We start from the raw sequence: 27,303 nt of genomic DNA on the forward strand, positions 1-27,303 counted from the left end.
ATAAAACTCCTAGAGGAAAACATAGGCAAAACACTCTCCGACATAAATCACAGCAGGATCCTCCATGACCCACCTCCCAGAATATTGGAAATAAAAGCAAAAATAAACAAATGGGACCTAATTAAAATTAAAAGCTTTTGCACAACAAAGGAAACTATAAGCAAGGTGAAAAGACAGCCTTCAGAATGGGAGAAAATAATAGCAAATGAAGCAACAGACAAACAATTAATCTCAAAAATATACAAGCAACTTCTGCAGCTGAATTCCAGAAAAATAAACGACCCAATCAAAAAATGGGCCAAAGAACTAAACAGACATTTCTCCAAAGAAGACATACAGATGGCTAACAAACACATGAAAAGATGCTCAACATCACTCATTATTAGAGAAATGCAAATCAAAACCACAATGAGGTATCATTTCACACCAGTCAGAATGGCTGCTATCCAAAAGTCTACAAGCAATAAATGCTGGAGAGGGTGTGGAGAAAAGGGAACCCTCTTACACTGTTGGTGGGAATGCAAACTAGTACAGCCACTATGGAGAACAGTGTGGAGATTCCTTAAAAAACTGGGAATAGAACTGCCATATGACCCAGCAATCCCACTGCTGGGCATATACACCGAGGAAACCAGAATTGAAAGAGACACGTGTACCCCAATGTTCATCGCAGCATTGTTTACAATAGCCAGGACATGGAAGCAACCTAGATGTCCATCAGCAGACGAATGGATAAGGAAGCTGTGGTACATATACACAATGGAATATTACTCAGCCATTAAAAAAAATACATTTGAATCGGTTCTACTGAGATGGATGAAACTGGAGCCCATTATACAGAGTGAAGTAAGCCAGAAAGAAAAACAACAATACAGTATACTAATGCATATATATGGAATTTGAAAGATGGTAACGATAACCCTATATGCAAGACAGAATAAGAGACACAGATGCATGGAACAATTTTATGGACTCTGAGGGAGAAGGTGAGGGTGGGACGTTCTGGGAGAATAGCATTGAAACATGTATATTATCGTATGTGAAACAGAACACCATTCCATGTTCGATGCGTGAGACAAGGGCTCAGGGCCGGGACAATGGGATGACCCAGAGGGATGGGATGGGGAGGGAGGTGGGTAGGGGGTCAGGAAGGGGAACACATGTAAACCCATGGCTGATTCATGTCAATGTATGGCAAAAACTATTACACTATTGTAAAGTAATTAGCCCCCAACTAAAATAAATAAATTTATAAAAAAAAAAAAAAATGTTCTTTTATATAGTTCTGTGAAGGATGGAAGGTGAAAGGACTAAAAAATCAGAAGACAATCTTCCTGAAAGGAAGAATGAATGGCAATCAGAATTTCACTGCCCAGGGTAGTCTAATAAACAAATATATTTCTAGGAAATGCTACTGGAAGGCTGGTTCCCATCTGGGAATACTCTATATAGCTCTTTACTGTCTACAAAGTGCTTTCACATTCATATTACTTTCAATACTGTAACAAAAAGGAAGGAATGGTAGATGAGAACAAAACAGAATCTCCTGGAAGAAAGGAACATGACTCAAGGAGGGAAATTCCTGTTGTCATAAGAGGACTGCTGGTGTATAAACTGCCTTATATATGCCAGTAAGAATTCTCTTCCATGATCTGCTTTTCTACTCCCTCCAAGAAGAATATCAAAGCCAAAGCAGCAGCAACAAGCATGAGTGTGAAGGGCATGGCTATAGTCCTGGCTGTGATATTATGTGCTGCAATTGTTCAAGGTATATGGTACCTTTTATTTCTCAACCTATAAATGTCTTTTCTAATGCTTCAAATGTCTTTTCATTCACTTTTATCTCAAAATATACAGTGAATTTTTATTTACCCTCAAACATTAGCAGTTGCTACAGCTTTGGCAGAGAATATTGGAAACGTTTAACTGAAACTAGAAATGATAAGTTTAATAGAATTTACTTCGCTACAAAATCTGGCAAGAGCCTTTAGGAATAGTTTTAAACGTCTGCCAAGAAGATTTTAAGAGATAATGTTATCAGTTTTCTGGAAAAGTTCTTGAGCATAAAACCAACAGGCAAACAAGCTTGATATCTAATAAACTTCTTTCATTTTTCCATTTATTCTTTAATGGTTTGCTTACAAATTTAAAGAGAAAATTGTCAACTTCTTAAATTCTTTTCCTAGTAACAGCAGTGCTGAGTGCTATCTGACAAATTACTATCTCTAGCCCTACTAAAAACTTGGCTCACATTCTTCATCAATATTATAAAACAGAGCCCACTGCTGCAATCAAATGTATTAGTAACTGATGCTATGATCTGTTCTAGGCTTCCCTATGTTCAAAGGGGGACGGTGTCTTTGCATAGGCCCTGGAGTAAAAGCAGTGAAAGTGGCAGATATTGAGAAAGTCTCTATAATTTACCCAAGTAATAACTGTGACAAAACAGAAGTGATGTAAGTAATGGACTTGGTGAAGATAATAGCTGGGAGGGGGGGCGCTTTTTTGCATTGTTTTTCTTATGTTTTTCCATTGAAAATTTAAGACTGTTTGGACCTTCCCTTAACAGTATCACCCTGAAAACACATAAAGGACAAAGATGCCTAAATCCCAAGTCAAAGCAAGCAAAAGCTATTATCAAGGTAGGTTACTTCCATTTTATAATCTGCTTTATCCAAGACAAATCTTTTGGGAAAAAAAATTGACAACTGCAGAATGGTTTTGTTATGATCCTGTGTAAAGTGTTCTGATAAGGGATCTCTGGTTATGATCAATTTTCCTTTCCTGCTACACATTTTTATTTTGCATGTCAACTCTTAAATCACTAGGAAAGAAGAACAGTCCAAGTCTGTAAAATTTCCATTTTCTCATTACAGAAAGTTCAAAGAAAGAATTCTTAAAAATATCAAAACATACGGAGTCCTGGAAAAGAGGATCTGAAAACCTAGAACAAGTGTAACTGTAACTACTGAAAAGATAAGAACTCTGCAGTAAGGAAACTGACTTTCTCCTGCTGGCTGCAATGAACACTCACACAATTCTAGGTTAGGAAACTCTCAAGGCGATTTGATACTTATAACTATTTTGCTGTGGCTATGAAAGCATTTCTGTCTCCAGAAGTTATCTGTCTGTACTTGACCTATATTTCATATTACAATATATTATTATTACTAGAATTAAGACCATGACTCATAAGTCAAAGCATCCATGTGTGTAATAATCATTCCTTAAATAATTTTTATGTCAATTCATATTCCTTTCCCCAAAAGTTATATATATATACACACATGTATATATATGGAGAAAGTCCTTAAACATCATCTTGTTTTATAAAGAAGGCTGTAATTCATGAAATGTACTATGAAGACAATTATAAACTAATGGTAACTGGTAAGAGTGCAAATATTTCATAACAAAATGAGTAGTTCTGGTGTTTTGAATTTTTTTAAATAACTATTTTTTCACTGAGATATTAGAAGCAATTAGGTTGTATGTGTTAACCATGACTTTTGGTTTTATATATTCTTACAAATTATAGTAATACTTTGGACACATTTTAAATATGAAATATTTTTGTCTACCAAAGAAAAATACTGAAAAATAAATAATATGTGCATATCTGGCAATCACATTTACTTTCTGTGATTCTTTTTCTTAGAAAAATACCTATCTATTTTTCAGTCATGTCTGTACTATAAAATTTAGATATCTAAGATTGTTTCACTTTGAAAAGAATCAAGTAATTTTTCTCTAATAAGCTACCACAACCCTCCTTAAAACAGAAACAAATACATGTTTTCCAGAAACGTTAAGATACCATAAACAATTTTACCTTGTAATTCAAGAGGTACACAGCTACCTGTCATCACAAAGAATTGTTTTGAAATATATTTTAATGAGTAGTTGTGAAGGACAACTATCTGTTTTCTTTTTTTAAAGGATATTCCTACACTCAAACTGCTTTTCTTACACAGGGCAAATTTCTTATTATGTGAGCTTTGGCAGGAGGCCAAAAGGAAAAAGCCAAAGAAAGGAGTTCCCTGGCGGCCAGAACAAGGTCTCAGCAAGAGCATTCCTACCCTAGACTTTGAACTCCAGCAGGCACCACAAAGATGCTATCAGTAAGATATATTTAAAGCAGCAGTAGTAACAGTGTTAAGTCTGATAGTGGTAACTTCCTAACATGTTCCTGTGGCATGACTGTGGCTATAATCCTTCCTGCCACCTAGCACCCTTAGGTTTTGTACATTTTCCAAATCCAATTCTTCATCTTCCTGTGAATTCTTCAACTACAAATTAAATTCCTTTCTGCTGAAGTGAGCCAGAGCTGGTTTCTCTGTGTGGATCCAAAAACCTTAGCTGTTACAGCACTCTTTATACAGACATCTATACACTGGGAAAACTTAAATATTTATAGAATTACCAAAAAGCAGGTTATTTTTGTTTATTTGAAAACAAAAGAACAATTTAAATGCATTTTTTGTGTATCCTTCTTATCAATATCAAAGAGCCAACCATAAAACAGAGAATGAACAGAAAAGTAAAGAGCACAGTAGGGTGCCTGGAGCCCAACAGTCCTACTGACTAACTTTTGACTGATGCCTACAAGCAATAATGAGAAGCCAAAATGTTATCCAGGAGATCTGTATATAAATAAAAAAACGACTGAATCATATGTTTATTCTATGGGCTCCAAAATCACTGCTGATGGTGATTGCAGCCATGAAATTAAAAGACACTTACTCCTTGGAAGGAATGTTATGGCCAACCTAGATAGCATATTTAAAAGCAGAGACATTACTTTGCCAACAAAAGTCCGTCTAGTCAAGGCTATGGTTTTTCCAGTGGTCATGTATGGATGTGAGAGTTGGACGGTGAAGAAAGCTGAGTGCCGAAGAATTGATGCTTTTGAACTGTGGTGTTGGAGAAGACTCTTGAGAGTCCCTTGGACTGCAAGGAGATCCAATCAATCCATCCTAAAAGAGATCAATCCTGGGTGTTCATTGGAAGGTCTGATGTTGAAGCTGAAACTCCAATACTTTGGGCACCTCATGCAAAGAGTTGACTCATTGGAAAAGACCCTAATGCTGGGTAGGATTGGGGGCGGGAGGAGAAGGGGACGACAGAGGATGAGATGGTTGGATGGCATCACCGACTCGATGGACATGGGTTTGGGTAGACTCCGGGAGTTGGTGATGGACGGAAAGGCCTGGCGTGCTGCAATTCATGGGGTCGCAAAGAGTCGGACACGACTGAGCGACTGAACTGAACTGAACTGATATTATATAGATATACAGTATAAATATTATGTGTATATATATCATAAATCTACATAAATTTCTATATAGATATAGGACTTCTATAAGAATTCCCTGGATAGTTTTAAAACTTGGATCTATAATTTGACTATTTACAGTGATTTTTTTAAAAGAATATCTTTAAAAATAAAAAGATTCACTAAGAGCTACATTATAAATTTGATATTTTTTAAAGTAAAGTAGCATATATCAGTACATTATCATTGAGAAAAAACACAATACTTCAATTTCTTCACAGCAAAATAAGACATAAAAGAATTAATGCTGTTGTTATTCTGTCGCTAAGTTGTGTCTGACTCTTTGTGATCGCATGAACTACAGCACACCACGCCTACCTATCCTTCACTACCTCCCAGAGTTTTCTCAAACTCATGCTCATTGAGTCTGTGATGTCATCCCAACCATCTCATCCTCTGTCACCTCCATCTCCTCCTGCCTTCAATCTTTCTCAGCATCATAATTAAAATACTTGAGTCAAAAATCCTTACCACCTCAGTACCTTTACACATACCAATCCCTTAGCCCGTTTTTTCATTAAACTAATTCCTATTTGTCACTTAGATGTCAGCTTAAATGACAAGATCTCAGCTTAAATGACATTCTTTCCCTATTTGTCTTCAGAACACTCTATTTTTTCATGACACTACTTGTTGCAAGTAAAGAAGTATTTCTGTGCTTAATATATGCTCTTCCACAAGTGAAAGATCAGTAAGAAAGTTACTATAATCCTAGCCCATAGTACACTGTCTAGCAGATATCAGATTCTTGATAAATATTTAAGAATGGAATAACTAAATGGCAATAGAAACTAAGGGAAATGAACTTACATCAGGGAATATCATGAAAGAATGCATAATGGTAGAAAAGTATAAGTTGAGTTTTCAAAATAATAATTAAATTAGTTTGGTTGAAGTGAGGATGAAAGATACCAAATGTCTAACTGAACCACCTTGAATTTTACTATCTATAAAATGGGGATTCATTAAATGTTCATGAATAAGATAATGACTCTAACTAAGCTATTTCCTAGTTATTCTAAATAATTCTGGGGATGGCTGAGAAGATTGACTGGAACTAGGAAAGCTTGTGGAGTAGGCAATGGCACTCTACTCCAGTACTCTTGCCTGGAAAATCCCATGGACGGGGGAGCCTGGTAGGCTGAAGTCCATGGGGTCGCCAAGAGTCGGACACGACTGAGTGACTTCACTTTCACTTTCATGCATTGGAGAAGGCAGTGGCAACCCACTCCAGTGTTCTTGCCTAGAGAATCCCAGGGATGGCGGAGCCTGGTAGGCTGCCATCTATGGGGTCGCACAGAGTCGGACACGACTGAAGCGACTTAGAAGCAGCAGCAGCAGGAAAGCTTGGGAAAAGGAGTTACGTGCTCAGGTCTGTATTTCCCAAACTTCAAGTCATTCTCATAACATCATCACAAACTTTCTTTTACCATATTTCTGATCAATCTTCATTATTCTCAGCAACTTAGCACTTTTATTTTGCTTTCATATGCATAAAAGCAAACTTTCACTACTGTAAATGTGAAATCAATATCACTTCCTATAGAAATAAAATGTAATAATAAAAGGAAACAAGACAAATTTTTAGAAAGGTACCACCTCCCAAGACTGAATCAGGAGAAAATAGAAAATATGAACAGACCAATTACAAGTACTGAAGTTGAAACCATGATTTAAAAACTCCCAACAAACAAAAGTCTAGGACTTGATGACTTCACAGCAATTTCTATCAAACATTTAGAGAAAAGCTAACACCTATCCATCTGAAACTAATCCAAAAACCTGCAAAGGAACATTCCTAAACTCATGCTATGAGATTGCCATCATCTTAATACCAAAACCAGACAGAGATACCACAAAAAAGAAAACTACAGGCCAGTATCACTGATGAACACAGACACAAAAGTCCTCAACACAGTAATAGCAAACAGAATCCAACAAGACAGTAAAAGGATCAGACACCACAATCAAGTGGAATTTATGCCAGGGATGCAAGGATTTTTCAATATCCACGAATCAGTATGATACACAACACTGGAAAAAACTGACGAATAAAAACTGTAAGATCATCTCAATAGATGTAGAAAAAGCATTTTGACAAAATTCAACACTCATTTATGATAAAAATTCTCCAGAAAGTGGGCACAGAGTGGAAACTATCTCAGCATAATAAAGGCCATATATGACAAATCCACAGCTAACATCACACTCAAAGGCAAAAAGCGGAAAGCCTTTCCTCGAGATCAGGAAGAAGAGGATGTCCACTCTCACCACTTCTGTTCAACATAGTTTTAGAAGTCCTAGCCACAGAAATCAGAGAAGAAAAAGAAATAAAAGGAATCAAATTGAAAAGAAGAAGTAAACTGTCACTATTTGCAGATGACATGATACTATACATAAAATAATCCTAAAGATGCTACTAGAAATCTACTAGAGCTCATCAATGAATTCAATAAAGTTGCAGGATACAAAATTAATACACATAAGTCTGTTGCATATCTATACACTAACAACAAAAGATCACAAAGAGAAATTAAGGAAACAGTCCTATTTACCATCACATCAAAAAAGGATAAAATATCTATGAATAAACCTACCTAAGAGGGCAAAAGACCTTTACTCCAAAAACTATAGAAACTGAAAATGACACAAACAGATGGAAAGATATACCATGTTTCTGGACTGAAGAATCAGTATTATCAAAAGACTACACTACCCAAGGCAATTTACAGATTCAATGCAATCCCTAACAAAACACCAGTGACATTTTTCGAAGAATTTTTAAATCTATATGGAAACACTAAAGACCCTGAATAGATAAAGTAATCTTGAGAAAGAAAATGGAGCTGGAGGAATCAGGCTCCCTGACTTCAGACTATACTACAAACCTACAGTAATCAAAACACTATGGTACCATAAACCATAACAGAAATATAAAAACAGAAATACAGATCAATAGGGTAGGATAGAAAGTCTAGAATACAGTCACACACCTATGGACAATTTATGCAAAGGAAGCAAGAATATACAATGGAGAAAAGACAGTCTCTTCAATAAGTGGTTCTGAGAAAACTGTACAGCTACACATTAAAAAATGAAATTAGAATATTCTCTAATACTACACACAAAAATAAATTCAAAATGGACTAAAGACCTAAATGTAAGACCAGACTATAAAACTCTTAGAAGAAAACATAGAACACACTTTGACATAAGTTGCAGCAGTATCTTTTTGGATCTACCTCCTAGAGTAATAAAAAATAAAGGCAATAGTTAACAAATGAGACCTAATTAAACTTAAGAGCTTTTTGCATAGCAAAGGAAACATAAAACAAAAAGTCACCCCACAGAATGAGAGAAAATATTTGCAAACAAAGCAACTGACAAGGGATTAGTCTCCAAAATACACAGTTCATGCAGCTCAACATATTAAAAAAAGAAAGAAAAATAGCTCAATCCAAAGACAGACAGAAGACCTTCCTCCAAAGAAAAATCTTTGGAGAAAAGACATTTCTCCAAAGAAAACAAACAGCCAAAAAGCACATGAAAAGACGCTCAACATTGCTAATTATTAGAATGCAGGTGACAACTATAAAGAGGTATCATCTCACACCAGTCAGAATGGTCATCACCAAAAAATCTACAAAGAGTAAATGCTGGAGAGGATGGAGAAAAAGGAATCCTCTTACACTCTTGGTGGGAATGTAAACTAGTGCAATCACTCCGGAGAAACATATGGAGGTTCCTTAAGAAACTAAAAACAGAACCAACACATGGTCCAGCAACCCCACCCCTGGGCATATATCCAGAGAAAACTCTAATTTAAAAAGATACACACTCCCCAGTGTTCACAGCAGTACTATTTTCAATAGCCAAAACATGGAAGCAACCTAAATGACCATCAATAGATGAATGGATAAAGAAGATGTGATCTGGGGCTTCCATGGAAGAATTGATGCGTTCAAACTGTGATGCTGGAGAAGACTCCTGAGAATCCCTTGGACTGCAAGGAGATCAAACCAGTCAATGCTAAAGGAAATCAACCCTGAATATTCATTGGAAGGACTGATGCTGAAGCTGAAGCTCTAATACTTTGGCCACCCAAAGTGAAGAGCCAACTCACTGGAAAAGAGTCACAAAGAGTCAGATAATCCTAAGTGACTGAATAAGTCCCTTTCTGAACAGCACGATGATTTAAATCCATCAGTCACTCTGTTAAGTCAAAATATTGCTACAATTTAATTGAGATTCTTGGAAACTTCCAATTTTTAATATATGAAATGACTCAGAAAAGCAGCAGCATAATTATGTCACATTTCTTCTGCTCCTCTCCAAAGGAGGTACCAGGAATAAAAACTTACTCTCACACTTTCTCTGAAATGAGAACTTTACAGTCAATTAATTTTTCAGTGGACCATTGGTATACAGACTTGGATTAATCACTGTGGTTGATGATACATACATTGTCACCTCTGAGGCATATATATATCATAAAGTGAAGACCCATGAACACACCACCCAAATCAAGAACTAGAACATTAATAACTTAATATAATTATGTGTTTCTTCCCTATCCTATTCCCTTGCCTCTTCCAACCCCAAGACAATCACTATTCTGAACTCTGTTTATTCTTCCCTTGCTTTTTAAAAAATTGTGGTAAAATACACATAACCTAACATTTTACTATCTTAAACATTTTTAAGTGTTCAGCTTAGCAGTATTAAGTACATTTATGTTATTGTGCGATCATCACTCCTTTGCTTTTTAAAATTGTGTGTGTGTTCTGCTGCTCAGTCGTGTCTAACTCTCTGCGAATGTAGCCTACTAAGCTCCTCTGGCCATGGGATTCACCAGGCAAGAATACCGGAATGATTTGTCATTTGCTCCTCCAGGGGATCTTCCCAACCCAGAGATCGAACCCATGTCTCTTGCATCTCCTGCATTAGCAGGCAGAGTCTTTACCACTGCACTACTGGGAAGCCTTTTTAAAATTAGTTTTATTTATACACACACAGTTAAACAAAATATTATTTAACTTTAGTTTTGCTTAACTTTATCAAAAGAGTAATCTTTCTGTATTTAATCTCAACATTATTTTAGAAAAATTCAACTACATTTTCTGCAAACAAGTCTTGCTTGCCTTTTGTTAGTTTCACTCCGAATACTCATGTTTTTAAGAACTTGTTGCTTCTGTAAATTTTTATAAAATAACATTAAATTTATTTTTTTTCTGATGGAGAAAGCATAGTACATTGATCTTATAGCCACCTATTTTGATAAATTTAATCATTTCTAAATTTGAAGGGGTGGTTCCTATGCAAAAACTCTTCTATGCAAAATTTTATTTCTTACCTATCAATTCTTCTGGCTTGAATTTCTTTCTTTTAAATTTTTCAGGCTGTGACCTACAGCACAAAGAATAAAAGTAAAAAATAAGCATCTGTGTCTTGTTTAGTAAATTCATGGTGTACTCTTATGGACTGAGGGTAAGACAGGTTACCTAAATAAGCCCTTTCATAAGACTAAATGCTGCATGATTCCAGCCCTCAGTTCTACCAGGAGAGGCATGTTATGGCTGGTCAATGCTATAGACTAACAGACACATCTGATCACGCAAATTACTACATCATCTAGAGAGAAAATACTACCTGTTGCACCTAGGAGATAAGCTGAAACTTGGACAGAGACCTGGCTATATTTTTGAAATGCTGGCCAGTTAAAACTTCACTTAGACTTGTTAAAATACCTTTTTAATAATCTGTCATCTTTAGAACAATGTGAAAGGTATATATTATAACGCATATTTGAAAATAAGAAAACTGAAGCACAGACCTACCTAACAGCTTGTCCAAGTTCACAGAGCAAGTGAGAGACCAAACTATACACTGCTATCTGTAGAGACCAGACCATCTCATCATCCCATTAAGTGTGAGAAAAGCACAGCACTGCACGGTTTCAGTATACTTATAAACAGAAGTTATTTATTTGCAGGCTTTCCCAAGCATGCTCATTTTAAGTATACATCACCAACTTTGCCCTGGCTGTGAATGATGAGACACACTGGTAACTCAAAAGTATATAACTAGTATTACCAGACACTGTTAGCTAGGGGAATCTTTTGACAACTCAGTCAAAACTTTGAAAGGCAAAGCTTTACCCTCCTCTCCCAGACTTTCCAAGGTGTACTGTAAATCAGCCGAGGGGATTCTCAGCCTATGGAAATCACTGAACTGCTCCTGTTCGCTTTTTAGGAAATTTCTTCTAAGCACATTAGTTTCTCGGAAAGCACTTTTTTTTTCTGGGTCTGTAACGCGTCTGTTAGGGCAGACACTTTCTTCTGGCCTGAAGCCATAGTTAGTCTTAAACCAACAGCAAATGAAACTGAAACTACAGATGTACTTTTTTCCTTAATTCTTTCCTTTAAAAACTAAACTCAGATCAGTGAATACTAAGAAAGTGAATATATAAAAAGCCGTGCAAAAATTAAAATATAAAATTTAAAAGTTATTATTTAGATTTTTATTCACATGATTTATGTAAGGTTGCCAGTGGATGTAACAAGTAATAGTTGGCTTACTATTGTCTCTAAAGTTTGATTTTTTTTTCCGAATTCTCCATATTGATCACACTTATAAAGGTTTCTCTCCTGAGCAGAGCCCCACTCAAAACAAGCAGAAAATAGTCCTTTGTTTTCATTCTATTTTCACAAGAAAACAACCTGATAACTAATTCAACTTCTCAGGTACTCTGATACTAGAAAAGGGTGAGATGGTTATTGAACTCAATCATTCTGGTCACTGGAAAAGTGAAAGTGAAAGTGAACTCGCTCAGTCATGTCCGACTCTTTGCGACCCCATGGACTGCAGCCTACCAGGCTCCTCAGTCTATGGTCACTGGAAGGTCTTCATATAAATAAATAAACTGTCTTTAATTTTCATCTTACTTTCTTGTACATCTGGTTTGCAGAATTAACTCTTTAAGAACACGTTTACCCTGAATGATTAGAATAAAACGAGAGTTTCCAGACCTGTAAACCTGAGGACCAGATCCTACAGAATCCTAATAAGATATTACCAACCCTATGAGACTGAAGTAATCTGCCTGATTGGTTGGTTGACATCTCTCTATACCATTTCTGGTGACACTTTTCTAATTGTGTATGTTTCCCTTCCTGGCCACTTGTCTAAATCCAATCCACACTTTTAAGGTTCATCTATTACTGGTCTTAATAAATACAATCACCTATAACCACCCCCCCATATCATATATTATCTATACCACTCATCTGTCATTGATCATACAGGGTTTTTTTTTTTTTTTGATATTTACTGTTTCATATTTGTGGCCTTTTCAATTAGAATGCAAATCCATCAAGGGCAGACATTGGATCTTATCCTAGTATCCCGTGAGACTAGCTTGGTTCCCTTCATAAAGTAGAGAGACAACAATGAGAACAAGTACAATCCTCCTCATTCTTCTGCTTCCAAAACCATCAATGAACACGTAAGCAATATGCACTGAAAAGATCTGCATTCCTTCGTTCATTCAGTACGTAATTGCAGAGAACCTCCAATGAATAATTTAAAAGTTTTAGTGTACCACCTTTTACATATTTACCCCACTGTCCTAGAAATAAAGATTCTGACCTATAGTTAGCTGAGAATACCTGCACTGATTCTACTTATCTGAATCTATGCTAACTTCTGGGGAAATTATAGCTTTCTTAGGTTAAACATGGTTTCTAAAGCTAGGAAACAGTAATATTCATGTCTTAATGTAGACATGTGATGAGTCAATGGAAATTCTTTTTGAAGATGTATAATTCTTATTTGCATCATTGCTTAAAGTCTGGAAAGATGTATACATCTATCCATCCATCCACTATTTATTGAATACCTTCCATATGTCAGGTGACATGCTAGATGATAGGTATGAGCTCTGAAAAAGACTGATAATGGTCCCTGTTCTTTGAGGGCTTATAACTGAATGAGACAAAACAGACATTAAAAAGTAAACTAAGCAAGTATCAGAGTGTGAGAAATGCCAGAGAATTAAAATAAGGTCATCGATGTTCTAGATTGTCTGGTAAGAGAAGGCACTATTTAGATAAAATCCAAACGTCCAGAAGGAATCACCAATGCAAAGAACGGGGGAAAAACATTCCAAATAAAGAAAATTGCTAGTATAAAAGCCTCTGTGACTGGAGTACAGAGGCTGAGAGAGAAACTGTGAGATGAAGCTGGAGAAATCAGTAGCAACCAGATTATAGAGAACCTAGTAAAACAAGATACAGAATTGGATTTAATTCTAAATATAACTGAGTTATTGAAAGGTCCTAAGCAGAAGAATGACATGACAACTTACAGTTTTTTTTAAAATTTTATATTGGAGCATAGTTGGTTAACAGTATTGTGTTAGTTTCAGGTGTACAGCGATGTGATTCAGTTATACATGTATATGTGTCTATTCTTTTTCAAATTCTTTTCCCATTTAAATTATTACAGAATATTGAGCCCTGTTCCATGTGCTATACTATAGGCCCTTGTTATCTGCTTTACATACAGCGGCTGGAGACTTCCCTAGTGGTTCAGTGGTTAAGACCTTGCACTCCTACTGCAGGGGGCATAGGTTTGACGTAGAAAGCAGTGTGTACATGTCAGTCCTGAACTTTGAATCTATCCCTTTCCCCTGGTAACCATACGTTCCCATAAGTTTGTTCTCTTCTCTAAGTCTGTGAGTCTGTTTCTGTCTGGTAAGTAAGTTCACTTGCATCTTTTTTTAAGATTCTGCATATAAGCAATATCATATGATATTTGTCTTTGTCTGATGTACTTCACTTAGTATGATTATCTCCAGGTCTATCCATATTGCAGCAAATAGCATTATTTCATTCTTTTTTGTGGTTGAGTAATACTCCATTGTTATGTATGTACCACATCTTCTTTATCCATTTATCTGTCAATGGACATTTAAGTTGCTTCCTTGTTTTAGCTATTGTAAACAGCACTACAGTGAACGTTGGGGGCACATGTATCTTTCCAAATTACAGTTTTCTCCAGATATATGCCCAGGAATGGGACTCTTGGATCATATGGTAGTTCTCTTTTTAGTTTTCTAAGGAACCTCCATACTGTTCTCCATAGTGGCTATCCCACTATCCCAATTTACATTCCCACCAACCATGTAGAAGGGTTCCCTTCTCTCCATTCTCTCCACCATTTACTGTTTGTAGATGGCAATGGATCCCCACTCCAGTACTCTTGCCTGGAAAATCCCATGGACGGAGGAGCCTAGTAGGCTACAGTCCGTGGGGTCGCTAAGAGTTGGACACGACTGAGCGACTTCACTTTCCCTTTTCCCTTTCATGCACTGGAGAAGGAAATGGCAACCCACTCCAGTGTTCTTGCCTGGAGAATCCCAGGGACGGCGGAGCCTGGTGAGCTGCCGTCTATGGGGTCGCACAGAGTCGGACACGACTGAAGCGACTTAGCAGCAGCATGTGATTGTTTACTGGCTAACACGTGTTTATCCAAATATATGTGTGTAACATACATATACTCTACAGCATTTTTCATTTCAGTACGAGATTCAGTGTAAGAAAGATCAATCTTTAACCCTAAGTGTTTAATTATTGAGGCACCAAACTAACCTCAAAGATGTCTTCAGCTAATTAAGACAGAACAGAAATCAGAAATCTAAATCAAGGACAATGTTCTCTCTGGAGAGACAACACAACAAAGTTGTCGAGAAAATGGACCCCACAACTAAGGATTAAGTCAGTATTCATAAAGCACTTCAAACAATGCCTGGCATATAGTTAATGCTATGTAATATTTAACTAAAAGTCAATTAAAAGAGTAATAAATATCTTCTCACTAATAACAGTCCACTAACGGACATCTACCTCAACTCTCCTACTTTGCTATATAGATAGCATCTTATTTGTGAAATTAGATACTAACAAAGATAAAACTATCACCATTTATCATTTTATTGTTTAATGTTGAACTGTCCGGTGTCTCTTCCATCCATAATGTCAAGACATTTCCCCAAAAACGTTTGGCATTTTTACTCACAGTCCAATTTTTATTCTACACAAACAGCTATGGGAGGGCTCCTCCATGTCACTGTCTCTCACACACCGTTCCCTCATAGAAGAAGGCCTTTTTGCTGGGTGAAAGTCTTCCCAGTACTATCAGTCTCTGCCTCAGTTCCCTCTCCTTTTGACTTTCCAGTTTCCCCACAGCTAAGTCTACTGACTTACCCACTTGCAAGCTTAGCTCTACCCCAGTCCTTAAAAAGACCAATCTGAGATTCAACAATCCAGAAATTTCTGTATCCCGAAGCAACAACTCATTCACTGTTCTCATGACGAAATTCCTGCATATGAGGTTCCAAGTTTTACATGTGTTCAGTTTACAAATACGGGCTTTTATCTTGGCCTCTATGTCAACTTTTAGGCCAGTATCTGCCAGGTACACTGGTCTAACCCTAGTGTGGAAGCCCTACCTTTCCCTGGACTATCCCTACATTGCTGCAGCCAGGCTGACTATGAAAAGACCCCCCCTAGATATTTTCCTAGGTTCCAAGTATCACCTGCATCTGGATGCCTGCGTTTAGAATAGTATTTCATTTTGTATCTCCTGTTGTCAATCATTTGCCAAGAACACAACCAGACTATTTGTCCTTTGAACACCAGTGAATTTCTAACACATGTTATATAAAAAGGGTATTACCTACTTCTTACTGATATCTGCTGTGAATAATCAGCCAAGCATTTCTGAATGCTAAAATAAGAAATCAAGTTTTGACCCTATTTGCCCAGCTGAAATTGTGCCTATTTTAGTTATCAATGTTACCAGCTCTAAGGCTACCACATTTTTGCCTTTGCTTTGCATGTGACACTCTCTTAGAGCTGTACCCATCTTAAATCAATCTGTTTCCATTCTGTTCTCCTAAGGTCTGTCTTTATGTATGCCCCTATTTAAAATTTATTTCCTCAAAAAGCATTTTTGGGGGGGGCAATAACCCTACTATAGCTACAAATCTTTTTCTTACTCCATTCTGGATTCTATGATGCTTTCATTCAGGGATGGACTGTAATACATGAACCTTGTTTACTAACATACAAGAAATCAGATATCCAAAATGTTGTGTTTAACCTAGAAATAATTATGTTGGAGGTTATTCACTTATTTTAGTGATGTTATGAATAATCAGAGCACTTCTAGAATTCCTTGAAACTTGCCAGTTCCATGTCTTTGACCTTCTCCAGAAGACCAAACCTATTACTTGGTACTATCTGATCAAACACTGCAGTGCTTGGCGAAATTACTGTTTCCAAAAATTAAATGTACCTTCAAAGGAGGGGAAATTGCTATTACTGGGGAATTTTTTTTAATTGCCAAGCCTCTGAAAGTATTATCAAAATTTAAAATGTTGAGAGAAAAGCATCATAGTTAAAAATAAATGGATGACAACCTAACACAATTATCTAACCTTTAAAGTTACTCTTCCACATATAAAATAATTTCCTATCTTCTTACAGGATTACTATAGAAATTAAATGAGAACATGTATGACATCACTGAAACCCATAAAAAGTGTAAAAAGTGAATAAACATAAGATTTCCTATTTATGCCTTACTGCTGTAAAGATAAATGGATGTGAAACAAATATTAAGGCTTATTCATTTTAAAACTGTATTTAGGACTCTGATTTGAGTTTAAGTTGACATTTTTATTTTGCAGGAAGTGCAAGAATGTAAGTTCCTTTTTTTAAAGTAATTCTACTTGCAATCAAGTTATGTTTTTCAAGAAACAGTTCATGTTTTAGAAAGTGAAACCTAACTCACTCTTATTGAAACAAAAGAGGGAGAGGGAAATTCCATACCTCAGAAGCCACAATAAATATAAACAATATCTTCGATTCTGCAACATGGGACTTCCCCAAGGAACAGACTGCAGGTTTTGCTGAATCAACTGTAATATCATCCAATCAGAGTTAGAGAGGGAAAGTGCCTTTGCAAATAAATACTGCATCTGAGATCAACATTTTCTGAGACACTCCTCAACTGTTCAGGCAGTCTGAGCCTACTGCAGAAGTACCTTCAGTTGCAGCACCATGAACAAAAGTGGTTTTCTTATTTTCTGCCTTATCCTTCTGACTCTGAGTCAAGGTAAGAAACATCAAGGGAAACTTAATTTATAAGAACAGAAATAGGACTAGGGTATAGATTTTATAAATACAGAAATAATTCATTTGCAAAAGTTTTACAGCCTGCCTAAAAATGAAGGGTAAATGAACAGAGATTGCTTCTGATCAGAGCTTATTATCAGGGAAGCAAGTGGAATAAAAGAAGAGAGGAGGAGGAAGGTGGGACTGGAAAAAAAAGAGGGATATACAGACAAAAAATGAGGGAAAGAAGAGAAAGAGGAAGAGACAGGTATCTCCTTAGTTAAGTGTAATTAACTATATGACTGGGGCTCAGTGCATCCTACAATCAACACGTTACAATTCCATTCTTTCAGGGAATCAGCTAATTAAATCAAACAGAGCTGTATGATCACAGATTGACTATATGATTACACATGGAGGCAGAGGTTCTGCTAAGTACTACCCAATCCACATTAAGTGCCTAAAATGAAAACTGTGCTAATGTCCTCTGCTATACCTGTCTCTTTTCCTGCAGGCATACCTCTCTCTAGGAGTGTACGGTGTACCTGCATCAAGATCAGTAATGGATCTGTTAATCCAAGGTCCTTGGAAAAACTTGAAGTGATTCCTGCAAGTCAATCCTGCCCACGTGTCGAGATTATGTGAGTAAAACCTAATGATCATCTCCCTGGCTGTAATCAAACATTAAATACATGATAATGATTCCAAAAATCAGTAAAGGGTTTATGATGATCCTAAGACTTCCACAGAGCAAAGAGAAACATCTAAAGTGAAACCTAAATGCCTGACTTTAAAACTATATATTCCATCTGTTTTATTGGCCCAACATTGCTTTAAATATTTTCACTCTTTTTTACTCCTACAGTGCCACAATGAAAAAGAATGGGGAGAAAAGATGTCTGAATCCAGAGTCTAAGACCATCAAGAATTTACTGAAAGCAATTAACAAGCAAAGGTAGGTTTGCTATTGCTTGCAGAAGAACTGCTTTTTAAGAAATGTCGATCTTGGGAAGTTAGAAATATTTGCATTGGGCTTTCCGGTGGAATTCTTGGCTTAAAACGGTGTTACCACCATGCTTCCACTACCTCTATCTGCTTATATACTTCAGGTGTCATCTTGTGTGGTATCAAAAGTTACCCTAATTACCTGTCTGGAAGTGTCATTAGGCCACTTCAACCTTGAAGCAGAGCTATAACAATGCAAGCAAAGATGCCAAATTTCCCATAAGCTTTTCCTGGCCTTAAAAAAGCATCCTGTGTAACCCACAATGATTGTGTAAGAGCAGGAAAGCTCACCACACTTCATCTAAGGACTTAGGATTACCTATGAACTCAGTATGTTCCTAGTAGAATTTAGACTGGAGTCAGAGTCTCTTACATCCTCTTTCTCTTCTTACAGGACTAAAAGATCTCCTCTAACACAGAAAGAGGCATAATCACTGCACTACTGATAAGGATGGACCAGAGAGAAGCTACCTCTACAACTGTTTCCCTATGTACAGTATATGTCAAGCCCTAATTGTCCATGGACTTCAGTTCTCCTAAAAGGTGACCAAGCCAGTCACCAAATCAGCTGCTACTACTCCTGCAGGGGAGAGGGTGGCTCATCACCCTGAGCTGTTCAGTAGTAACTCTGCCCTGGCACTATCACTGTAAGCTACACCGAGGCGCTACGTTCTTAAGTTAATGTGCTAAGTCCCAGCCTTACTACTGACAGTTTCCTCCCCTTTCCAATCTTTCTAGGTTATTAAAGGATCTTTCTGGCTCTGGGCTTATTAGAGACCTTAGGATCTCAAATAACTAAGATATTCAAAGCAATAATACAATCTGCTTTTTAAAGAAAGATCTTTACTCCATGGGCTTCTACTGCCATCCCTCCAAGGGGCCCGTATTCTTTCAGGTGTTATGTACATAGTTCCAAATACATAGAAGCAGCCAGAAACATCTGGAAATGTAGCTGAAAATAGTAGTACTTAGTCAAAAGCTATACAAATTAGAATTCTTAAAGATGTATGTTTCTTATATGATTTTCAGTGTTCATGGAATAACTTGTATACAACTATTAACTTCTGTAATTATTGCAATGGAATAAATTTTTAAATTTAGATACATGTTGTGTACCCTATGTAAGACAAATATGCTAAATGCTTTCCAAAATAAAAGTAATGTTCTTTCCTAGAAATATTAAGAAAGATTATTTGTTTAGAGGCCGAAAACATAATAAATAATTATAACTAAGATGAAGTGTCTGGTGGGTCATCTGACTGGGACATTTATTTCGCAAAAAGCATACGCCGGAGAATCCACAGCCAAAGAAGCAGGGGTGGGTGGAGGACAAATTAGTTTGAGGATTACCACATTCCTTCCAACTATAGTCTCCTGAAAGGCCTATCATACAGGATTCTTCCAGGGCTTATGTGGCAAAGCAGAGCTTGGCCTGAGTTTCAGATCTTTAAGAGTGTCTGAGACATTTGCAACCTGATAACGTCAAACTCCAAAATATCTTAAATTAATTCCTCTTCCCCCTGCGCCCAGATCTATTTCTCCTCCTCTGTTTTACACCCTAGATGCACAGTAGCATCATCCATTCAGCTCCCAAAACCAGAATTTTCTGAGTACTTCTACACTCCTTCTCCCTCACCTCCCATATCCAATCAGTCACTAAGAAGGTATTTGCAATGCATTTAGTTGGCAAATCATTAGTATCTGAAAAGGAAAGGATAGACAACTAGCTGAAAAACAGGAAACAAATGAACAGGAATTCCAGAAAAGAAAAAAGCATAATCTCTTAACATATGAAAAGAAGCTCAATTTCATTAGTAATCAGGGACACATACATTCAAATCATTATGGTATACCATTTCATGCCACCAGATTAGAAAAAACTTTATGTTGGGTAATATCAAGTATCAGGAAGGTATCTAGAGTAATGAGATACCTCCACTTTTGATGAAAGAGAAAACAGCTATGACTACCCTGAAAACCAGTTTGGTATTATTTCATACAATTTAACATATGCACACTCTATGCTCTAGCAATTCAACTACTATGTAGACACCACAGATAAATTCTTATTTAGAATATACAGAGAGAAATGTTATAGCAACACTGTTTACAATAGTAAAACTTTGTATATAAAGCCACATGTTCATAAATAGAATGGATAAGTAAACTAGAGTATGTTAATTCAATGGAATATTATACAGTGTGAAAATAAATGGAAGTACAACTATACATATCAACATGGATGAATTTCAAAAACAATCTTGCACAAAAGCAGCTTGCCACAGAAAAATACATGCAGCATGGTTCCATTTACTATATAAAGTTTTAAAACAGGGAAAGTAAACACTGACAAAGACTCTTGAACACACAAGTTTGAACTATGTGGATCCACTTATATCAAAATTTTTTTCAATACGTACTATAGTACTACATGATTTCAGTTCAGTTCAGTTCATTCACTCAGTCATGTCCAACTCTTTGCAACCCCATGAACCACAGCACGCCAGGCCTCCCTATCCATCACCAACTCCCAGAGTCCACCCAAACCCATGTCCATTGAGTCAGTGATGCCATCCAACCAGCTCATCCTCCATCGTCCCCTTCTCCTCCTGCCTTCAATCTTTCCCAGCATCAGGGACTTGTCCAATGAGTCAGCTCTTTGCATCAGGTGGCCAAAGTATTGGAGTTTCAGCTTCAACATCAGTCCTTCCAATGAACACCCAGGACTGATGTCCTTTAGGATGGACTGGTTGGATCTCCCTGCAGTCCAAGGGACTCTCAAGAGTCTTCTCCAACACCACAGTTCAGAAACATCAATTCTTCAGCACTCAGCTTTCTTTATAGTCGAACTCTCACATCTATACATGACCACTGGAAAAACCATAGCCTTGACTAGACGGACTTCTGTTGACAAAGTAATGTCTCTGCTTTTTAATATGCTATCTAGGTTGGTCGTAACTTTCCTTCCAAGGAGTAAGTGTCTTTTAATTTCATGGCTGCAATCACCATCTGCAGTGATTTTGGAGCCCCCCAAAATAAAGTCAGCCACTGTTTCCCCATCAATCTGCCATGAAGTGATGGGACCAGATGCCATGATCTTAGTTTTCTGAATGTTGAGCTTTAAGCCAATTTCTTCACTCTCCTCTTTCACTTTCATCAAGAGGTTCTTTAGTTCTTCTTCACTTTCTGCCATAAGGGTGGCATCATCTGCATATCTGAGGTTATTGATATTTCTCCTGGCAATCTTGATTCCAGCTTGTGCTTCCTCCATCCCAGAATTTCTCATGATGTACTTTGCATATAAGTTAAATAAGCAGGGTGACAGTATACAGCCTTGACATACTCCTTTTCCTATATGGAACCAGTCTGTTGTTCCATGTCCAGTTCTAACTGTTGCTTCCTGACCTGCATACAGGTTTCTCAAGAGGCAGGTCAGGTGGTCCGGTATTCCCATCTCTTTCAGAATTTTCCACAGTTTATTGTGATCCAAACAGTCAAAGGCTTTGGCATAGTCAATAAAGCAGAAATAGATGTTTTTCTGGAACTCTCTTGTTTTTTCGATGATCCAGTGGATGTTGGCAATTTGATCTCTGGTTCCTCTGGCTTTTCTAAAACCGCTTGAACATCTGGAAGTTCACAGTTCATGTATTGCTGAAGCCTGGCTTACATGATTTGCAGTTGGTTAAATCCACAGATGTGGAACCACAGATATGGAGGTGGTGGTGGTGGTGATTTAGTCACTAAGTTGTGTCTGACTCTTGCGACCCCATGCCAGGCTCCTCTGTCCATGGGAGTCTCCAGGCAAGAATACTTGAGTGGGTTGCCATTTCCTTCTCTAACATATATGAAGAGTCAACTATAAAGTTACACATGGATTTTTGACTTGGGGGGGGAGGGTCTGCGCCCCAATCCCTATGTTGTGCAAAGGTCAGCTGTAGAGACATATACGATGAAACAAAAACAAAGGAATGATCTCCATAAAGTTCAGGATGGTGATTATTTCAGAAAGTGAGAAGGAAATGAAACCAGGGAATAGCACATAAGGGGCTCTGGACTATAATAAAGTTCTATTTTTCACCTAAATAATGGGTACATGAGAATTTATTCTTTAATCTGTACCTACACATTTTAATTTTTAAACACATGCTCTATTTTACACTTAAAAAGGCAAAATAAACTAGCAAAGAAACAAAGAACTTCAGAATATTACCAACTCTGAGATATCTTCATTAACATCAAGCAAGTTCACACAGCACAAATGACAGAATAAGAGAGCTGTCACTGGGGGTGTAACGTGCGGCATAACGACTGTCGTTAATAATGCTGTATTGCACGTGTGAAAGTCATGCAAGAGAGTAAACTGTAAAAGTTCCCATCACAAAGGAAAAAACTATAACTATGTGACAGATGCTAATTAGACTTATTGTGATGACATGATGATCATTTCACAATATATACAAATACTGAGTCATTAGGTTCTAAATCTGAAACTAATATGTCAACTGTACCCCAACGAAGGAAACTGAAAGACAGATAAAAATCCAATGCAGAGAGAGAAAGCACAAACACTTACACCACATTATATGGCCCTTACTATGAAAACCTTAAGGAGATCACAGCAAAGTTGAAGTGGCAGAATTTTTCCTTCCTGCCCTCTCATTTTCTTTTTCTTCCTGACACCATGAATTTATATTTTATTCTCAACCAACTGTCAACTAATTTTCAGGAAGGTATTAACCAACAGAGCTTTAAACTGTTCTCTGTTCAAAGGCAGGGCATTCATTTAACAAACATTTATCCCCATTATATACTGAGTTTAAAAGAAATTACTACACTGTGAGTTTATAATTTACTATTAATGACAGAAACAAAGGTAAATAAACCTGAACTGAAAAAACTCCAAATATACAAAGAAAATTGAGAAAATCAGGTAAGCCTTTCCTGGGAAAGTGATGGCAATCTGAAATTTGAAAGACACATATATATCTGATAGATAGAAAAATAAAAGTGAATTCTAGTAAAGGAAAGAGCAGGTACAAAGACACAGGTGTGAAACAGCATAGTGTATTCAGTCTAGAAGAATGGAAGTTTAAATGGATATTGTGAGAAATGATTTTGAGGAGACAGACAAGAATTAGATCAGGAAAAATTCTAAGTATGCCATCATTATTATTACATATTTATAAACTATATACATATTATAAAACATACATGAAAAAATGTACAAGACTGCTCAACTATGTTGTAGTAACAAAGCTCTCAAAATATTAAAGATGTAGCACAAAAAAAATTTATTTCTTGTTCACACCAAGTTTCATGCAGGTGGGCAGGGCCTCTACGCTAACTCAAGAACAGTCTCCCTCTATCTCAGTTGAGGGTCGCCATGACAGGAAGAGAAAGATGGAAGTGGCATCTTAGCTCTCTTAAATGCTATGTAGTCTACACGACCTTGTCCAGAACAAGGGACTGCCTTACTTAATTGCCATGAGGGATATAAATTTGGAAGGGAATGTGTACTTGCCTCTTACACAAATAGAAAAAAATTAATGAGATTTTTAAAAATTATAAGCCGGAAAACAAGGCTCATGCAGAAATCTAGTTCAGGAAGAGAAATCTACGAAGATATTTAAAAAAATAAAAGTCTCTATTCTTAGGGGAGTTAAGAGGTGAAAAAGAACGTCTTTTCTAAGCAGAAAGCTGATGTAAGTAAAATTTGATGTACACAGTGAACAAAATGGATGTATCTACTGTATTACAGTCATGTTGTAAATCTCAGGGGGAGAACTTGGTTTTTGGGGGGGAGAGGGAATATATGGCCTACAATGACCAATATGTTGCAACCTGATTTAAGAACACTGGCTTCCTATAAAGGGAAAATGGGAAAGGGAAAAGTAATTGTAATTTTGTCTCTTAATTTTCTTTGTCAAATCATACTTGGTTAATTCATGTCCCATATCTAGACCTTGATAACTGAATAACACTGTTCTCCCTCCATTCAGAGACTGGCTGAGAACCTCAATAAAGCAGTAAGAATACAATATTTAATGAGTCATTAAAGCTTGTATGGGCCTCTGTTTTCTCAAATAAAAGAGAAGTAGAAATCCTCCATAAACATTACTAAGACAAAAAACAATCAAGAGCTAATTAAAATACTACTTCTACATTACTTTGCTGACAAAAGTGTGTCTAGTCAAAGCTATGGTTTTTCCAGTAGTCACGTATGCATGTGAGAGTTGGACCATAAAGAAAGCTGAGTGCCGAAGAATTGATGCTTTTGAACTGTGGTGTGGGAGAAGACTCTTGAGAGTCCCTTGGACTGCAAGGAGATCCCACCGTCCTTCCTAAAGGAAATCAGTCCTGAATATTCACTGGAAGGACTGATGTTGAAGCTCCAATACCATAGTCACCTGATGTGAAGAACTGACTCCTTCGAAAAGACCCTGATGGTGGGAAAGATTGAAGGCAGGAGGAGAAGGAGACAACAGAAGATGAGATGGTTGGATGGCATCACTGACTCGATGGACATGAGTTTGAGCAAGCTCCGGAAGATGGTGAAGGACAGGGAAGCCTGGTGTGCTGCAGTCCACGGCGTCACCAAGAGTCAGGCACAACTGAGTGATTGAACAGCATGACAGGATTATATATGATTTTTTTTAATTTTATTTTCCAAGTTTCCTATAAGAACATTTTTACTGTTTTTTTTAAATTATAATAGAAGGGAAAAAGTTAAGCAATTTTCAAAGACACTGAATTTTAAGTGTAAGTCTTAGAGAACTAAGATTTATGCTCTCAGGGACCTTTATGAAACTAATCATCTCTGAAAAAAAGATCTGAACTGAGAACAGAGTCATATAGATACCAGAACTCCTTTCTCTGTGCTAGACTAAAACTTAACACCTGGTGTTAAAAATCACTGACTTATTAGTGAATGTATTTTGGATCACCATATAATAATGTATGGTGATCCAAGTGTATTTGTTATCAGTCTTCTTGCTTAACTTCTTGCTTGCTACAGGTTATTCACTATACAAGTCATTGCAATATTTATAAAACATAAATATAATTATATTTCTCTCCTGGTTTCATCCTTCCAATACCATTCCACCACACTTTACATTAAATACAAAATTCATCATAGCCTATAAGGCTCTGCATAACTCTCCCACCTGATTCCTACAACTCTCCACCTCTACCTTTCTACTTTAGCCATAGCAGTCTCCTATTACTTCTCAAATACAGCAAACATATTCCCATCACTTCCACAGCATTCCACAAAAACACTGGAGTGGGTTGCCATGCCCTCCTCCAGGGGATCTTCCCAACCCAGGGATCAAACCCAGGTCTCCTGCATTGCAGGCAGATTCTTTACCACTAGCGCCACCTGGGAAGCCCCAAATACAGGAGCATCCCTGGGTGGGATGCTCTTAAACTTTAGGAGAAAGTAAACTTGGAAATAAAGAGAAGCTTACTAGTTTTGTTGAATCATCACAGGCACAGAAGGCATGACAACCTTCTCCCATTGCAATATCCACTATGTGTACTGGCAAACTGTTTACTAAACTATGAGAGGCCCCTACTGGCAACAGAATTAAGGATAGGTTTTAAGCAGGGGCTTACATGACTTTCAAAAATAAATGTGCTTTAAAACTAAATTTAATGCTCTAACAGCACCAAAAGCGATTAAGAGTAGGGGAAATCCATGCTCCTCACAGGGTTTCATTCTGAGAGACATTTATTTCAAAATCAAAAATAACTTGTCTTATTTTCACTTGTGATAGAGACAAGCATATTGTTTACATATTATGCAACATTTTCCCAGTTCATTCAAACTTAATCAGAGCCAGAACAACATAGCCATCTCATTTCCTAGGTTCAGATGCAAGAGAGAAACTCCCTTACTTTTACTTTAGTTACTACAGAATAGGAAAAGAAGACAAAAGGAGAAATTGAGAAAAGTTTAACATCAATCTCATCTTAAGAAGAGTTAAAGAGTCTGTCCATCTCCATCATTCCCAGAAGACTTTTACCTTGGTATGTGTGGTTTTCAAGGCTCAACAATCTCCTAAAATTATAAGCAAAACATACAAATGCACACATATCGGTAGCCTTTACCAGACTGTCAGAGAGCTCAACAATCTCCAAATGGCTAAAAACCATGAGTCTGTACTAATTCATTCAAGACCTTGAACAGACTATTTCAGTTTGCAGAACATTCACTTCAGGCCACTGGGACATCAACATACACACTTCAATCTGGGTAATCTTACATGCAAATGACTCTGGACATATTTGGCTAGTTTGGGGATTTAGAAACCTGAGCTGACTTCAAGATCTGGCCCTAAAGGAGATATTAATAGTCATTATTTCCAAGGTATTCCTAGAATTTCAAGACTATCTGAACTATTAACCATAATACCACCTTTTTTTTAAAACCTCTAGAACCACTGAGAGCACAAACTTGCTGTTAGAAATTAAAGACATCCTTCAGATTACTGTATGAGACTAAAGGGATTCCTGGCATATTCTCAACTCAATCAAATTCAACTTAGTAAATACTAACTGTGCACCTACTATCTTCAAGATCCAATGAGGCAAACAAAGACAACATGATATCTGACCTTAAACTTTTTATACTCTAGTGGGAAATAAGCACATATATAAACCAAATATCACCAGCAATCAAAGGTAGGAAACACTAATGTTTAGATAACTAGTATTGTAAGTAATGCTGGTCAAAAAAGAAATCTATTATGTTGGAAGTGATAAACATCTTAGATACAGTTA

General features: G+C 36.9%; 3 protein-coding genes across 33 annotated transcripts in view; 2 read left to right on the top strand and 1 right to left on the bottom strand.

Annotated features, from left to right (window-relative positions):
- ART3 (ADP-ribosyltransferase 3 (inactive)) overlaps window positions 1-27,303 on the bottom strand; it is a 126,204-nt gene that overhangs the window by 91,051 nt on the left and 7,850 nt on the right. For 23 of the 30 annotated variants that reach the window (XR_014080907.1, XR_014080904.1, XR_014080883.1 and 20 more), the window contains exon 2: window positions 10,689-10,741. The exons of the other annotated variants lie outside the window; for them this stretch is intronic. The gene's annotated coding sequence lies outside the window, so the exon portion shown is untranslated. The remainder of the gene's footprint in view (window positions 1-10,688; window positions 10,742-27,303) is intronic. 30 annotated transcript variants of the gene reach the window in all.
- Window positions 1,549-3,630, top strand: CXCL11 (C-X-C motif chemokine ligand 11). 2 transcript variants are annotated; one of them, XM_081585784.1, is made up of 4 exons: window positions 1,549-1,768; window positions 2,330-2,456; window positions 2,570-2,642; window positions 2,877-3,630. In XM_081585784.1, the coding sequence occupies exons 1-4, from the start codon at window positions 1,648-1,650 to the stop codon at window positions 2,898-2,900; spliced, it is 345 nt and encodes a 114-aa protein (XP_081441910.1). In that variant the 5' UTR covers window positions 1,549-1,647; the 3' UTR covers window positions 2,901-3,630. The 2 variants fall into 2 exon arrangements, with proteins under 2 accessions (XP_081441910.1, XP_081441901.1); XM_081585775.1 differs by having other exon boundaries at window positions 1,708-1,768; window positions 2,881-2,940.
- Window positions 17,397-19,752, top strand: CXCL10 (C-X-C motif chemokine ligand 10). The gene is made up of 4 exons (XM_081585761.1): window positions 17,397-17,515; window positions 18,029-18,155; window positions 18,380-18,469; window positions 18,914-19,752. The coding sequence occupies exons 1-4, from the start codon at window positions 17,461-17,463 to the stop codon at window positions 18,948-18,950; spliced, it is 309 nt and encodes a 102-aa protein (XP_081441887.1). The 5' UTR covers window positions 17,397-17,460; the 3' UTR covers window positions 18,951-19,752.

Source organism: Giraffa tippelskirchi, chromosome 1 (genome assembly GCF_054371585.1).
Source record: "Giraffa tippelskirchi isolate mGirTip1 chromosome 1, T2T-mGirTip1v1.2.pri, whole genome shotgun sequence".
NCBI lineage: Eukaryota > Metazoa > Chordata > Mammalia > Artiodactyla > Giraffidae > Giraffa > Giraffa tippelskirchi.